This window comes from Danio aesculapii, chromosome 23 (genome assembly GCF_903798145.1).
Source record: "Danio aesculapii chromosome 23, fDanAes4.1, whole genome shotgun sequence".
Taxonomy (NCBI): domain Eukaryota; kingdom Metazoa; phylum Chordata; class Actinopteri; order Cypriniformes; family Danionidae; genus Danio; species Danio aesculapii.
This window is the reverse complement of record NC_079457.1, coordinates 30,205,214-30,220,769: the sequence shown is the minus strand read 5'-3', so window position 1 is coordinate 30,220,769 and position 15,556 is coordinate 30,205,214. Positions and strand designations below refer to the sequence as shown.

Genomic DNA, 15,556 nt, shown 5'->3' with positions numbered 1-15,556 from the left:
ACAATTTCCCTGTTCTTTTATAATTATTTTTTGGGGGTTTTCACCTTTAATGTATAGGACAGTAGAGAATATTGACAGGAAAGCATGGGGAGCAGAGAGAGGGGAAAGGATCGGCATAGGACCGCAAGGCAGGATTTAAACTCATGTCACCATGAGCACCAGAGTGCATGTGTCGACACACTAACCACTACACCACTGGCACCAACATTTTCCCTGTTCCTTAAGGCTTCCATAAATAAGACCAGAACAAAAATTTTATTAATTCATTAATCTTCCTTTGGCTTAGTCCCTATTTTATAGGTGGCCACAGCGTAACGAACCAGCAACTATTCCAGCACATGTTTTACGCAACGGATGACCTTCCAGCCGCAACCCAGTACTGGGAAACATGGGGAGGGGTTGGGTTAGAACATGCAAAATCCACACAGAAATGCCAACTGGCCCAGCCGGGACTCGAACCAGCGACCTTCTTATTGTAAGGTGACAGTGCTAACCACTGAGCCACCGTGCCATCCCATAAAAATTTTCATGAATTTTTGTTCGATTTCAATGGTCATCAGGTCAAAACAGCTGTACTTAAAAAAACATTATACCAGCATGAAATTAAAAATGAAATATAACACAAGTTGTTGATGTTTCCTTGAAGTTTTTTCTTTTTACTTGAAGGTTACAAACTTGAATAATATAACAATGAATTTTAACTTAAATTTTCAGGTTTTTGTGTTATAGATTGCACATGATTAGAACTTACTGTACGTTGTAATGGATGAACATTCAAAAACTACTGTTCATCCAAAGATAAAAATGTTGTCATCATTTAGTCTCCCTTGTTTTTAAACATTTGATTTTTCTGTTAAATTCAAAAGAAGATCTTTTGTAGAAAACTGGAAACCTGTAACAATTGATTTTCACTTCTTGTGTGTTCAAAAGAAAAAAACAAACTCATCAAATGGTGATTTTGGGTGAACCATTACTTTTACCTTCAAACTCATTGTCCATTATAATAAAAAAAAAAATCAGATTCAAAGTTTATTACTAAATGCTATTTTTCTTTTTTTCTTTACAAAAACATCATTCTATACATCTGTGAAATATTGGCAAACATATCAATAATGTGAATAAAATCTCTCAAATGATAACACATAACAGATTATTACTGCTGTTTAGTTTGATGACAATAATCCAATATTGTGGACAACAGGCATTAAATTTGGTGAAATGGCCTGGAAAATAAAACATGACCTGACATGTGATGTGCATCAAAATTAAAATATGGTAAAAATTAAATACAAATAACAAAACATGCAATTTTTATTTTTATGTTACACATGTGTCATTGATTTGTATCACTGTATCTACCAGCCCTCACATTTTATCTTGGACTACAAGCCAACCGCTACTTCCCCCGGTAATGACCGTACCCACCTGCACTAATGGTCCAGTAGTCAATTGCAGTTTTTTGTCATTCACTCATACATATCTATATGACTTCAACATTTTCACATTTTTTTCTACTTTTATACGCAGACAAAAATGGCTTTAAAAAAACTTGCTAAAAGGCCCTTAAAAAACAACAACAGCAAAACATTTTTTGCCCTAAAAAGTTATCAGACCCCCAAAACACAGTTATTGTGCAAATAAATGGTTAAAATGCATTAAAATGTTTTCTGTTCTTAGTTGTCGTGTAAACGTACCCTTCAGGAAGTGGTTACTATGGCCTGATCTCAATTCAATCCCTTCCCCTTACCCCATCCCCTCGTTTTGCGCATCCATGTTGAGGGGTAGGGGGTGTTCCAATTCTCCTTATGCTGTGTTCACACCAGATGCGGAACGCGAGGGTAAATCGCGCTATTCGCGCGTAAATAGATGAGTGAACATTTTTTTACTCGCTTTATTCGTGTGTCAAATACGCTTCATTCCAGGATCAAATCTGCTTCACAATAGGATTTGCATCACGGGCAGGGCTTCTGTCTGCCTGGTGACTGTAGCTTCATTGCTAAATGACTAACATGAATTTTATTGAGAGAATAGTTGTGTTTATGTGCTTCATGAAGGCTGAAAAACAGCATAGATGCATCCACTAGATCCATTCAGAGGTGCACCCAGCTCTGTGAGTTCATAAATTCCTCCAGAAACTTAAGCTGGATGATGGCGGCTTTCAGCGGTGCTTCCGACTGAGACGAGCCCAATTTGATCAACTGTTGTCGGTGTCAGCAGGAGGATTTCCACCTGGGACACCAACAACAGGCGCTACGTCATAATCATGCCCCTACAAGAGAAAGCTCCTGATTGGTTAATGTGACGCGAATGTCAGATTTTTCCAACTTGAGCGATTCGTGCAAAATGTGCAAAACGCTTAACTCGCGCTGCTTAATTCGCACGAATCGCATTATTTGCGCTGCCTCATTTGCGCCGCAGGATGTCTATTTGCGCCTTTACATTGACTTAACATGTAAATCACTCGTGCTTGATGCTTTTTCCACATCTGGTGTGAACGCAGTGTTTGAAGGTGTAGGGTTAAGGGGAAGGGTTAGATAACCCTTCAAACGGAGATTTTTCAGGACTATACTCGAAACCAAAGGGTACGAAAATTTACAAGGGGTAGTGGTACAAAAATAGAATTGGGATTGGGCCTATGTATGATGTCCAATTTTGCAGTTCAGAACCCCCTTAAAGTTCCCATCATGTTGTGGCTTCTTCTTATGTAACTGTTTACTCTTTCAAGCGAGCTCAACCAGCTTCCTCTCCTTTCCCAATCCCCTGGGTCAAATGATACGAGTACACTCTTCTCTCTCCATTAGTTGTGGAGCACCATGGAATTGTTTGGCCACATGAGCCGCATTCTCTCCATGATCTGTCTGACGTTGGCCCTGTTCCACTGTGCAATCTATTTGAAGTTATGTGTGTGTCTCAAAAGAGACTAGTTTCCTGTGACTCCAGGATTTTAGGAAGAGGTACCTGTGGGTGGGAAACAAATAAAAAATTATAAATCGGTTCACTTATAACAGGACACACCACTCTTAAGCAACCAGACAACACAAGTCCATTGCACAATTTGTGCATCAGTTTAATAGTTTAAGTTAGTGATTCAAAACATGATAGTAGCAATTATAATTACCTTTTTAAATACCACAAAAAATTTGAGGTTGTAGAGGGATGAATTTTCATCTTTATATTAGGAAGTTGTCAACACATATTTGGAATGTTCACACATTTTCACCTTTAAGAATGGATTTAATTAACTCATTTAGAAATAGCTCTGTGAAAGTAAAGCTTATTCTTTGGTAATGTATTGTTACAGTTGACAGGTGATAACGTTTCAGTATAAATATACATAATTACTAACAGTGTAATTCATACAAAACAGACACTTTGTGTTGTATTATTATACTAAAACAACAAAAATAAGTCCATTCAAACCACTCAAATTCATTGGGGGCAGGAAAAGAATTTTAATGGACCAACTCACAAACTCCATGCACACTGCATAATCTAAGCAGTGCTGTCAACTCTCGACTAGTGGTTAATGGTCCAAAAAGGTGTTTTTTTGGTCTGTTCTGCTAGCATCACAGACAGCTGAGGAAAAGTATGCTAAATGCAAATTAACATTCTTAGCTTGACAAGAATGTACATCAAATGTTAAGAGGAATAAATGCTTCTCTTATGTTTTGTTGATGTTAGTTTGTGCCAAACAGCCTTTTTGCATAAATTATTCTGTCTGTTCATAGACGCTAGTAAGGTAAGACAAAAAATACCTTGAAAATATCTACAAATTACTGAAACAAAACCAGTATCCTAAAGCAAAATCCTTTTGACTACTTCACAATGTGCCTCACTCAAGCTTAGGTCATGCACACAGTGGTTACTGTAATTTGAGAGACTTAAACAGTACTTACTGCTTTGAGATAGGCCACATTGCTCTGACGAATCTCACTGAGCAGGTGATCCCGGGGTGTTAGGTCCACCTTTGGTGGCTCTCGCCTACGAGGAACCGGCTTTAAAGTCTTAATCATGTCTTTCAGGTTGGCTCTTTCATCCACAGGCCCTTCTCTTGCTGTGCTCCTTTTTTTAGGAATACTCCTTAGATGAACATTAGGTCTTCCCTCTTTCCTCTCATCACATTGGTTCCATTCCAGAAGTGGATCTCTTCGTTTTGGAGTCTTTTTTAGATGTACTTCTTCTAAGAGGTTTCCTGTACTTGAACTTAGAGGATGCTGTTGTGGAGCAAGATGTTGGGTTTTGCGCAGCTGGTGAGGTGGACTTGGTTGTGGTGAAGGTTCAGGAGAATCTTCAGGGATCTCCTCAGCCCCATTTTGACAATCCTGCATGAGGGACAATGGTATGTAGCCTCCAAGCATTTCCAACATGCCAGGGGGCAAGTTTAGAGAGTCCTCGTACATCTCTATGACCTTCCTCTGCTCTTTCATCTGCTGGAGCTTCTGCTCCTCCATTCTCTGTTGCCGTTGTCGATCCAAGTTCCTAGTGAGGAGATTGGTGACCACCATTCTAGGCCCAGGGAGTTCAAAGTGGTAACCCATCTTTAGAAGAGTGTTGTTGGCCTTAAGGAGACGAGACACTTCCATTTCTGCATGGTGTCCTAGCATGTGCCTTTGATTGTGGAAGCGGAGCTCAGTTAGAGTCTCATTGAACTGCAGGCAACGTATTATTGCCACAATTCCTTTTCCTGTGATAAAATTAGATTCGATATTTAGTGTAGTGATACTTCTGTTTTCTTTGAGCATGTTAGCAAGAGTGAATGCTACATTTTCATCTGCGCCAGTGTTTGCGATGCTAAAGGTCTTAACATGTCGGTTCTTCTTGAGCGAGTTAACGTAATCAAGGAGCATTTCCTTTGGAATGTTTTCAATGTTATTGAGATTGACGTCTGTGACAGAGGCATTGTTGTTGCGAATTTTATCGAGAGTGGACTCCAAATTAGTTTCATTCCCAGAAGGCCTTGCAGTCTTTTTAACAAAAGTGTTGCCACCTAGAGTAAGTTTTGGGATCTTTAGCTTAGATATGACCCTTTCTTCTTTCTCTGGAACCCAATTTTCATATGATGAGGGAGCAGGTTTAGATGAGGGAGCAGGTTCAGTGGAATCTTCTTTCTTTTCCTCATTTGCTTTAGTTTCTGTCTCAAGTCCTGATTGGACTTCAACATTTGCATCTTCAGACTCTGAAGGGGGCTGTAAACCATCTTCTGAGGTCACTGTTGGGTCGGTGGCATCAAGATCTGTTTTGACAGGCTTGTCACATACTTTGTCCTCTTCCTCAACTTCCATTATCACTTCTTCAATCACTTCATCAACAACAGCATCTCCCTGTCCCCCTTCAACCTCCTCCACAATCTCCTCATAGACAAGTTCCACCTCTTCAACTTTGTCTTCATTTTCTGCTTCAGGCTCCTCATTTGTTTTCTTTTGATGATGACAAATAGATACAAAGGTTAAATCTGAAGTTTTGAACAACTATTAATGAAATATGAAACATTTAATCTCCAGTAACTTGCTCAAAGGCTAAAAATAGAATGTCCTGTCTGAAACGCTGCATGACAGTGCAGATGCTGTTTCAAGGCATTTGTTGTTGTTGTATAATTGGTCTCCTAGTTGCATCAGTTATAAATAGTAAAGTTATAAACTGTAAAGAATGCAGACAATAACTAGCCTTACCTGACTGGGTAATAGAGTTGTGGGAACTCTCTCCTCCTCCAGCATGCGTTTGGACTCTTTCTCCCAGTACAGATATTCCACCAGCGATCTGTGATCAAATGATCCAGTGGGTGGTTTGTCAGTTTGGTCTCTCTGTCTCATTCCCACCGGCACTCTCTCGTCAGGAGCGATTTCTTCCATCTCACTCTGGAGCTGCTTGAGCTCCTCTGCTGAGAGACCTGCCAGAATTTCATCCTCATCTATCTCCTCTTCTGATTCAGGCTCAGTGCAATCTGAAATTAAAAATATGCACTGTAAAACAGTTGGTAAAGGAACACTCCACTTTTTGAATTTCCACCATTTTTGAATCTGATCACTGAGTCTGGCAGGAGCACTTTTAGCTTTGCTAATCGTTGAATTGGATTAGACAATTAGCATCTTGCCAAAAAGTAGTTTTGATAATTTTCCTATTTAAAGCTTGAATCTTCTTAAGTTACATTGGGTATTAAGACATGGTACGACAACAAAGTTCTTTGATAATTACCTTGCATGAGAGTATAGTGCCTAGCCATGTCAGCCTAGAAAATTTTCACTCTGTGTCTGTCAAGCTTTAAATAGGACAATTATCAAAACTTAATTTTTTGAGTGTGATGCTAATGGTCTAATCTAATTCAACAACTTATACTAAGCCAGGTTTGCCCAAACTCTGTCCTGGAGGGCTGGTGTCCTGTAAAGTTTAGTTCCAACCCCAATCAGACACACCCGGGCTAACTAATCAAGCTCTTACTAGGCTTTCTAAAAACATCCTTGTAGGTGTGTTGAGGCAAGTTGGAGCTAAAATCTGCAGAACACTAGCCTACCAGGACTGAGTTTGGACACCCATGTGCTAAGCTAACCTAATTGGCTGACCTGGAGATTGGCCGAATAGATAAAAATGTTCATTTATAATTATTTAACTCTAGGGGATTTCAACCTATTTCTAAAAAGCGTGGAGTGTCCATCTAAACTAAAAAATAGACAATTAGTTACCATAGCAGGTTTCCTCAACACTGATCCTGACTGATATTTGTAAGACAGACAAGCAAATAAAAAACTGGACAAAATTTCACCTATTAAATAATGTTAAAGCAAGAAATAACCTTTTACTAAATGCCAGGGCATCGGATATGTTCAGTACAACATGTCTGCAAGTGTGCTTAATTATATTTAACAGTTTCTTTACTTAAAACCAGAGTTTTTTATGACCACCAATTTTAGTACTGGTCTACTGGGAGCTTGCTAGAGATGCAGTAGGCTGAGTGTTAAACTCTTGCAGTACCTCTGAGCTTTACAGATTTTATAAGACTGCCCATGTTCTCGGCATTAATGGCAACAAACAGTTGAATATATTAACAACAAAAGCAACTGAATGCAATACCTCGGACTGTCATCTCATGAGAAGCGTCTTTCTGTCTCAATCCCACTGGCACTCTCTCGTCAGGAGCGATGTCGTCCATCTCACTTTGGAGCTGTTTGAGCTCCTCCGCCGAGAGGCCTGCCAGAATCTCATCCTCATCGATCTCGTCTGTGTATGATTCCTGTTCAGTGCGTTCAGACATGTCCTTTTTAGTGTTTTCAAGAACTCACTGCCTCTAAAGTGTGGTGTCACTTAGTTCCAGACAAGCAGGACTCGAGGCCTTACGGCACATGTACGATCTAAAATAACCTCCATTCAACAGAGGGGATGGTATTTATGGAACAAGTGGGGAGATACGGGCATAGACTTTTTTCAGCAGCTTGAGTCAGCTGGTCCGTCCCCCATATTTCAACATGACGGACTCAAGAGAGAGAGAGAGAGAGAGCTTGATAGAGAAAAACAGCAGCAGGTGGACATGCCAGTCAAGTTGCCCCGGCAGTTCAGACCCCAAAGACTTCGGCTACAAACATTTTATCTAACTGGAATTACAGGGTGACCACAAGAAAAGAGGACACTCGCTGTAAACCCCAGCTGGTTGGTTACATGGCCAGTAATTCAGACTTGTTCCACGTGTTCAAATGCTGCGTGCTGTCAGCGCTAGAAATATATAGTGATTTGAAACCGCTCTGACCCTTAATCCTCCACAGTTCTATGAAGACAGAAATAAAATCTGTCTGATGTTGAACACAACAGGAGGGGAAGCTGGGTAGTCAGGAAAAGCAGGCTGATGTAGGATGGAAAGACTGCACAAACATTAGTGCTGTCAAGTGTTGAAGGAAAAATATGGATAGAGTTTGAAAATCAGAATCAAAAATAAGTGTCGGTTGTCATTCACCATAACCCTTTAACTTCCACATTAAGATTTTTTTTAACAATTTCTTGCGTTGAATTGTGTTTTTGACATCCATCTCAGAATGTATTATTATTTTATGGTTTTAAGGATAACCTGTGGACAAAAGGCCAACCAATCTGTCATGATACCATTTCACAGTATTCACTTACTTTGTAATAGTAAAACTGTAGAATAAACAACCCCATCATAGTGTTTTATATATATATATATATATATATATATATATATATATATATATATATATATATATATATATATATATATATATATATATATATACACACACACACGCACGCACGCACGCACGCACACAAACACACACACACACACACACACGCACACACACACACACACACACACACATATATATATATATATATATATATATATATATATATATATATATATATATATATATATATATATATATATATATATAAATATATATATATATATTTATATATAATTTTATTTATTTATTTATTTTGCCTAATTAATGAAAATGAGCTGAAACAACCCAATTCTCAGTGGTGGAAGTATTACTACTCACGTTACTGTAATTAAGTAAATTTTTGGGGTATTTGTACTTTCATGAGTATAATTTTAAGTCTAGCTAAGCCAGCATTTCGGTAGCCAATAAAAAATGCTCATCTTAACGGACCAATGAAAAGCCTGGTACGTTATTGAACCAAAAAACAAGTTCAGGCCACTGCAGATTTACGTGAGCTGACTATCATCACAGTGAATCTTTTCATATAATAATGCCTTGCACCTCAGAAGGCAATCCTGACACGCAGTGAACGCGCGGTGCGGTTTGAAGGCGCGAGACATGAAGCACAGCTTTTGACAATTCTGGAGGAAATTAATAATATAATAATACTAATACTGAAATGGTTAAGGCGTTTTAGAATGACCAAAACAACACTTTAGATGTTTTACAATGTGCTCAGCCTGCTGATTTGTCCATTCACACTCATTTTCAAAATGTATGCGCATCATGGCGTTTCCATCAACCGGTGCATATCCAAAAAGTGCATAAAAATTAATGAATGAAAACTGCCTTCTGCTGTGCCATCCGGCTTACAAGATTTCAGTCTCTAATCTAAAAAAAACACACATTATGGTAAGAAGACACATAACTTCATTTGTGTGATATTTGATTTATTTATCAATATGTTTAGGCACTAGGCAGTGTTCTGTGGTTTTTGATGGTTCGTTTGCGCGATTAGATTAATAGCAAAGTTTCTCCATAATTTGCAAGTGTTTTTTCTAATTAAATCGTCTATTGATCGTACAGATAAGAGAGGCATCATTTGAAATTGTAGTCTATTTTTATTTGTGTATATTTCTGTTGTCTTTATACACACAATAGCAAAACAGTTTTTGTAAAATAATTGCGGCGTGCTATTAATAAGAGAATCATCACAAGAACATGTAAATCCATCATTATTGTAATACAGACTGTATTAATTTATTAATTTCTAATATGATTATTTATTCTTATTTCATTGCTTACTGTGTACTTGTTTTAATATCTTAAATGTATACCAGTAAGGCGTACTGTTTTTCCATATACGTTTTATGTAATAAATGTAAAATATATATAGGCTGTTTAATCTATAATTTAATTTGTATAATTCCTCTGTGATTTATTTTCCAGAGGAAACCTCCATCATAACAGCTGAAACTGAACAAAATTTTCAGAAGGTAAACTGTTATTATATACGTTAGTATGTAAGGTCCGTGTAGTAAGGACCTTGCCCAGCTGTTTGTTATCCCTTGACACAGGAATAAGTTAACACTGTTTATAAAGTTACAAAAGTGTTTTTATAAAACACATAATGGTAAGAAGACTTAAACTTAATTCTTGTGACATTTTATTTTATTTGTATAAATATATATATATATATATATATATATATATATATATATATATATATATATATATATATATATATATATGTTTAGGGGTGGGCGTCATGGTGGCGCAGTGGGTATCGCTATTGCCTCACAGCAAGAAGGTCGCTGGTTCAAGCTGAGTCAGTTGGCATTTCTGTGTGGAGTTTGCATGTTCTCCCCATGTTGGCGTGGGTTTCCTCCGGGTGCTTTGGTTTTGATTCGTATATAAACCAAACCTGACAGTTCAGTTAATGCTGTTTACATGGTTTCAAAAGTGTTTATAGTATTGTTAAATGTGTTATGTTAAATGTGTTTTATTCCCTGGATCTTGTCTGATTCAGCAATTATGGATAATTCCACTAATACCACCAGCTAAAAAAGTCATTTGTACACAGTAGTTTTTATGAAGAGTAATTTGTACTTGTACTTAAGTACTTTTTAACACCAGTACTTTTACTTGTAATTGAGTATAATTTCAGCAATGTAAGAGTACTTGTAATTGAGTACAATTTTTAGTACTCTTTCCACCACTGCCAATGCTGAGATTTGTTTTTGGGGAAACCAATTTGTTACTTAAATTTGTTAACTTAATCGATTTGTGTTGGGACAACATGAATGAATTGTGTGGAACTCAATTGTGTGGCTTCTTTTTTTACAGTGTAGGTGCCATTTAGAAAATGTACACTCTATTTATATGTTAGTGTTAGTAACTCAAAGACCAACAAGATCTAAAGGTGGATACACACAAAGAGCAATAACCATAAATATTAATATAAATATATCTGCATTCATAAAATCAACATAGGCTCATTGCGAAAACATACCCTTATATACATTTCTGGAGATTGTGAATTATGTAGCCAGTGGAACATCTTTTAAAATGAAGGCTATGGGACGGTATGATGCCATTCCTTTTCGAGCTCACCAGCTGACCACTTACCTCCATGTGGAGGTAAACCTAAAAAAAACAAAAAGAAATGTAAATAAAAATCTTACTCATACCTTAGGAGCGGTATAGCAGAAAATTTTGACAGTTTTAAAACCTTGCCCTTTCCAAACCGCGGTATACCTGGAACACGGTTATCATCCCATGCCTAGCCTGGTTAGCACAACTTCCATATAATTTTATCATTCTTTCTCATGGTATAACCAATTGTTTCCAGATAGTCATTTTCTTTAAATAATCTTTTAAAAGAGGGGTTAACAAAAACTACTTCTTCTCAACAATGTCGTCTGTAGCTTTAAATTGCATGAGCCATTTATTGTTCAATGTAAATCTCTCTGGCTGTCAGTGTGTTCACATTTTTTAGCTGAGAAAAAAATTGTTCTGTAAGTGATCCCAACAATATCATTTCTCTACATCATAGCCGTGGTCTGAACTCTTCTGTTGTTTTACATTCAGAGGGATTTTAAGAACGCTATCTTTATTGTTATATCTGTAGTTATTGTGTCTTGGTGTGAACGGGCCTTAAGGGTATGTTAACACCAAAACAATGTAATGAAAACAGAAAATGTGACTTGGCATTTTGTGCAGCACAAATCCAGTCCTTCCATTGCAGTTTTGGATTTCAAAAACCTGCCTATACCTGTAGACTGAACATGTTACATCATCATTGGCATTCTTATAGTTTACACAGAGACAGATTTGCATTTTGAAACCTGTCAAAAGTTTATTTTCAATCCCCTAATATACTGTTGCTATGTAAACAAACGGACAAAACCATAAAAATGTTCTATTTTTAGTTGAAAATGGCTTATGTAAACGCCCCCAAGCAGACTTGAGGTTTGTGATGAATAGTCAAAGATACCTTTCAGTTTTTACTGCTGATATTTGGTGCCAGTTAATAGTCAAAGATACCTTTTCAGTTTTTACTGTTGATTACTGTTGATATTTGATGCCAGTTTATCAGCCCTACTAAAAAAAAACAGCCTAAACAGTTTTAGCTGGTCAACCAGGCTGGTTTTAGAGGCGTTTTGGCCACTTCCAGGCTGGTTTCCAGCCATTTCCAGCCTGGTCTTAGCTGGTCAGGCTGGGAGATGACCAGCTAAAACCAGCTTGACCAGCCTAGCCAGGTTGGGAGCCCAGCCAAAACCAGCTATGTCCAGCTTAAACCAAGCTGGTCAAGCTTTTTTTAGCTGGTTTTGAGCTGGTCGTTTTCCAGCCTGACCACCTAAGACCAGGCTGGAAATGGCTTGAAACCAGCCAGGAAGTGAACAAAACCCCTCTAAAACCAGGCTGGTCAACCAGCTAAAACCAGCCAACCAGCCTTGGCTGGTTTAAGCTGTCTTTTTCAGTAGGGAGAAAGTGACAATTTTGTTTTCTTTGACTCGTTGGATGGAAACGCTGCTTTATTCGCACGTCTTTTATGCAATAATTCAGTTTTGCGCATAAAGTTAATTCGCATTTTTGAATGGAAACATAGCTAATGATACTTTGCACTAAAGTCTGTTACTGTGTATTTTATCATTTATTTGATCATTTTATCATACATACTATACTGTGTATAAAGCACTATTGCAATATAGTTGACTTGTAACTTGTAAGGAGTTATTACACTTTTCTTAGCAATCATAGAAATAGCGATAAACATCTTTTGTACTCAACTCTTTATTTTAATTATTTTAAATCTCCACAGACTTAGAATCAGTACCTAAATAATAACAATATTCAATAATAACAAAATTTCAATGTACACTTGCCAAAGTAGAAATCTAGATACAAATCATTTTTTAGATTAACCAAGGAACTGTATTTAAAGGGGTTTTTCGCTACAATATCATATTTTAAACTGTAGGTCATGTGTACTGTAGCTGTGTGAGCAAACAATATCTCTGAATGTAAGATGCTCAAAGTTTAATACAAAGGGAGACATTGGATTTTACAGTGTTAGCTTAGCAAAGCCTAGAGTAAATGAATTTAGAGACTACAAAAAATACATCAGGGTTAATGAGATCATAAATGCTTTGAGTTACGTGCATTCACAAAGCAAATACACCCTGCGCAGCAACAGGGCATGGCCAGAGGTGCTGTAATGTTATTGACTAAAAGCTTGAGTCTAAAAGTTGCAGTCCAAACGCTGCAATTTCCACAGAACTTCTTCTGTTTCTGCATTGGGCTTCCAAAGGACACAACATAAAGAGTGAAGTACTTACAGTTTAATTTTAATTATGTTCCAGAGAATTATAAAAATATATAGCTCTAGCATTTGACAAAGGAGAGCTTCCAGAATCTCTCCCAGTTCAGCGCTGGATTTGGCTAAAAACATCTCCAACCGACGAAGCTGTGGATTGTGAGCCACAACCTTCAAGTGTTTTTATTTGTTAAAATGGATCTATTACATGCGCAGTTTCTAGCATTAACAGTATGTTGTAGCGAGAACGTAGACAAGGATGTTAACAACAGTAAAGGCTGTTTGGCACCGCTAACAATTTAGCTACAAATGTATATTTATCAGTCAAACCGCTGTAAACACTCACAATCTTCAGCAGCACTGCAGTGTCTCTGTATGTGGCCACTTTCCCTGCAATCTACATCTCAAATAACAAACTCGCAAAGATGTGAATGTTTCATGTTACTTACACATGTTACTTACACATGCTTATACCGAATATATGTGAAAGACACTTGTCAGATTTTATTTTAGAGAGCAGACATGAGGTTCAGCTGTGTTTTCTTCATTTTATGTCTGATTCAGCCGTTTATACAGCGCATGCTTGTAGGAGCGTGACGTGGTGATATGAAGCCTATTGGCAAACAACAGCACTTTATGTTAGCTGATCAATCAGAACCTCTTGAGGGTTAGCCGAGTAGCTTTATATAATTAAACTAAGATCTATAAAAGATCTATGATCTATGATTTTCTAGAAGATCTAAAGTAAGATCTATGATCTATGATTTTCTACAAATGAAGCATGAGCACACATTGCTTTGCATCTTATAAACACAACCAAGCCTTAAAAATACACTGTGGACCACCCCTTTAACTGTTCTGAAGGATAGATATAATAATAATAAAGGGAATAAATCTGCTCAAAATATTTATTCCTGCCCAAGAATATCTAAAACGGACATATTCAGTTTTATAAACATTAATCAGAGAATTAATCTTGTTCTGATAATATTTTTTCTTCTGGAGAAAGTCTTATTTGTTTTATTTTGGCTAGAATAAAAGCAGTTAAAATTTTTTTAAAAACTATTTTAAGGTCAAAAATATTAGCCCCTTTAAGCTATAATTTTTTCGATAGTCTACAGAACAAACCATCGTTATACAATAATTTGCCTAATTACCCTAACCTGCCTAGTTAACCTAATTAACCAAGTTAAGCCTTTAAATGTCACTTTAAGCTGTTTAGAAGTGTCTTGAAAAATATCTAGTCAAATATTATTTACTGTCATCATGGCAAAGATAAAATAAATCAGTTATTAGAGATGAGTTATTAAAACTATCATGTTTAGAAATGTGTTGAATAAAAAATTCTGCTCTCCGTTAAACACAGACGTCTTAAGTTAAAAGGGAGCTGAATGGAGTAAGGACCTAATCAAAATTGCTCGACTCTGCAGTTCTCATTTCATATCAGGTAAGTTCACGCTATGCTGAATCATACACATTTCTCGTTTTTGATTGCAGCAATGATTTCAGCAAAAACAGTTAAACATGGTAAATTAAACTGCGGACACTGAATGCTTAGAATGAAATGTAAAAGTGTAAGTTCACATACCCTGCTGTACAGGTGCAGTTCGCTGTCAGAATGCAGTTGTTTTGCTTGTTGATGATCACTCAGGCCTTGTACAGTTCTGTCTTCTTTCCTTGTCTTTGGCTAGGCAGAACCTCGGTTTTTAGCACTATGTAGTTATTTTTCTGGTAATCATGGAACATTATTTCTTGCACATGACAACACAGAACAAAATTGTAGGCATCCAAAGACTTGTGGCCTTTAACTTCTCTCTTGTAAAATCACTTAGGAGTTTCAATGAGATAGTTGGATATTTGGGGCTGGATGCTTATGTCTTATCCAATATCCATTGGGAGGGTGCTATCGCAAATGGATTTGTCAGACGAACGTTGCTCACTTAAACGTTAATTTTGCCAAATAACTGTGCTTATCAGTGGATGACAAGCTGTTATAATACAGTGAAAGCATGATGTAAATAATATATATCATATGTAATCAACATAACTTATTTCTAAGACAACAACAAACTCTGTACAGCATCGGATGTCATTCTGTCGCTGTAAATGCTAGCGCTCCTGTTTTTTTCTGCATCCTTGCTGCGCACGCATCCTGAATGTTTAAAAACTGGTAATTCGTCTATATATTTTTACTTATGGGTTGTCATAATTAGCTTTTTTTAATTATAGAAAACTACTGTATTCTGCCTTGTTGAAATAAACCTGTATCAGACAAATAAAAGACTACTGAACAAAACTTTTACACAGAGGAAGCAATACAATATTTTTCACAAATACTGGCATAATGCATATCTGAGGTGTTTAATATGAGAAAAATCAACACACTTGGGCACCTAGAGCCCACTTTTAGGTCAAGTGCTTAGTGGGACACATGCTTTAGTATTTATTAACCCATAGAAGTGGCCTGATTGTGAATCACCAGGACGTCTGAGTGCATTCAAAAACAGCCCATTCTTAACCCACATTTACTGGTGATGAATTCAAATGACGTGATGCGCTTTCCTTTTAA

The 15,556-nt window shown here is 37.1% G+C and overlaps 1 protein-coding gene across 1 annotated transcript; it reads right to left on the bottom strand.

The window, feature by feature from the left end:
• Positions 1-1,016: 1,016 nt before the first annotated feature.
• On the bottom strand, positions 1,017-7,394 carry lmod3 (leiomodin 3 (fetal)). Its single transcript, XM_056449253.1, has 4 exons — positions 7,066-7,394; positions 5,670-5,941; positions 3,897-5,417; positions 1,017-2,958 (listed from the first exon to the last, which is right to left on the bottom strand). Exons 1-4 carry the CDS (start codon positions 7,244-7,246, stop codon positions 2,911-2,913), a joined length of 2,022 nt encoding a protein of 673 aa, XP_056305228.1. The 5' UTR covers positions 7,247-7,394; the 3' UTR covers positions 1,017-2,910.
• Positions 7,395-15,556: the final 8,162 nt, after the last annotated feature.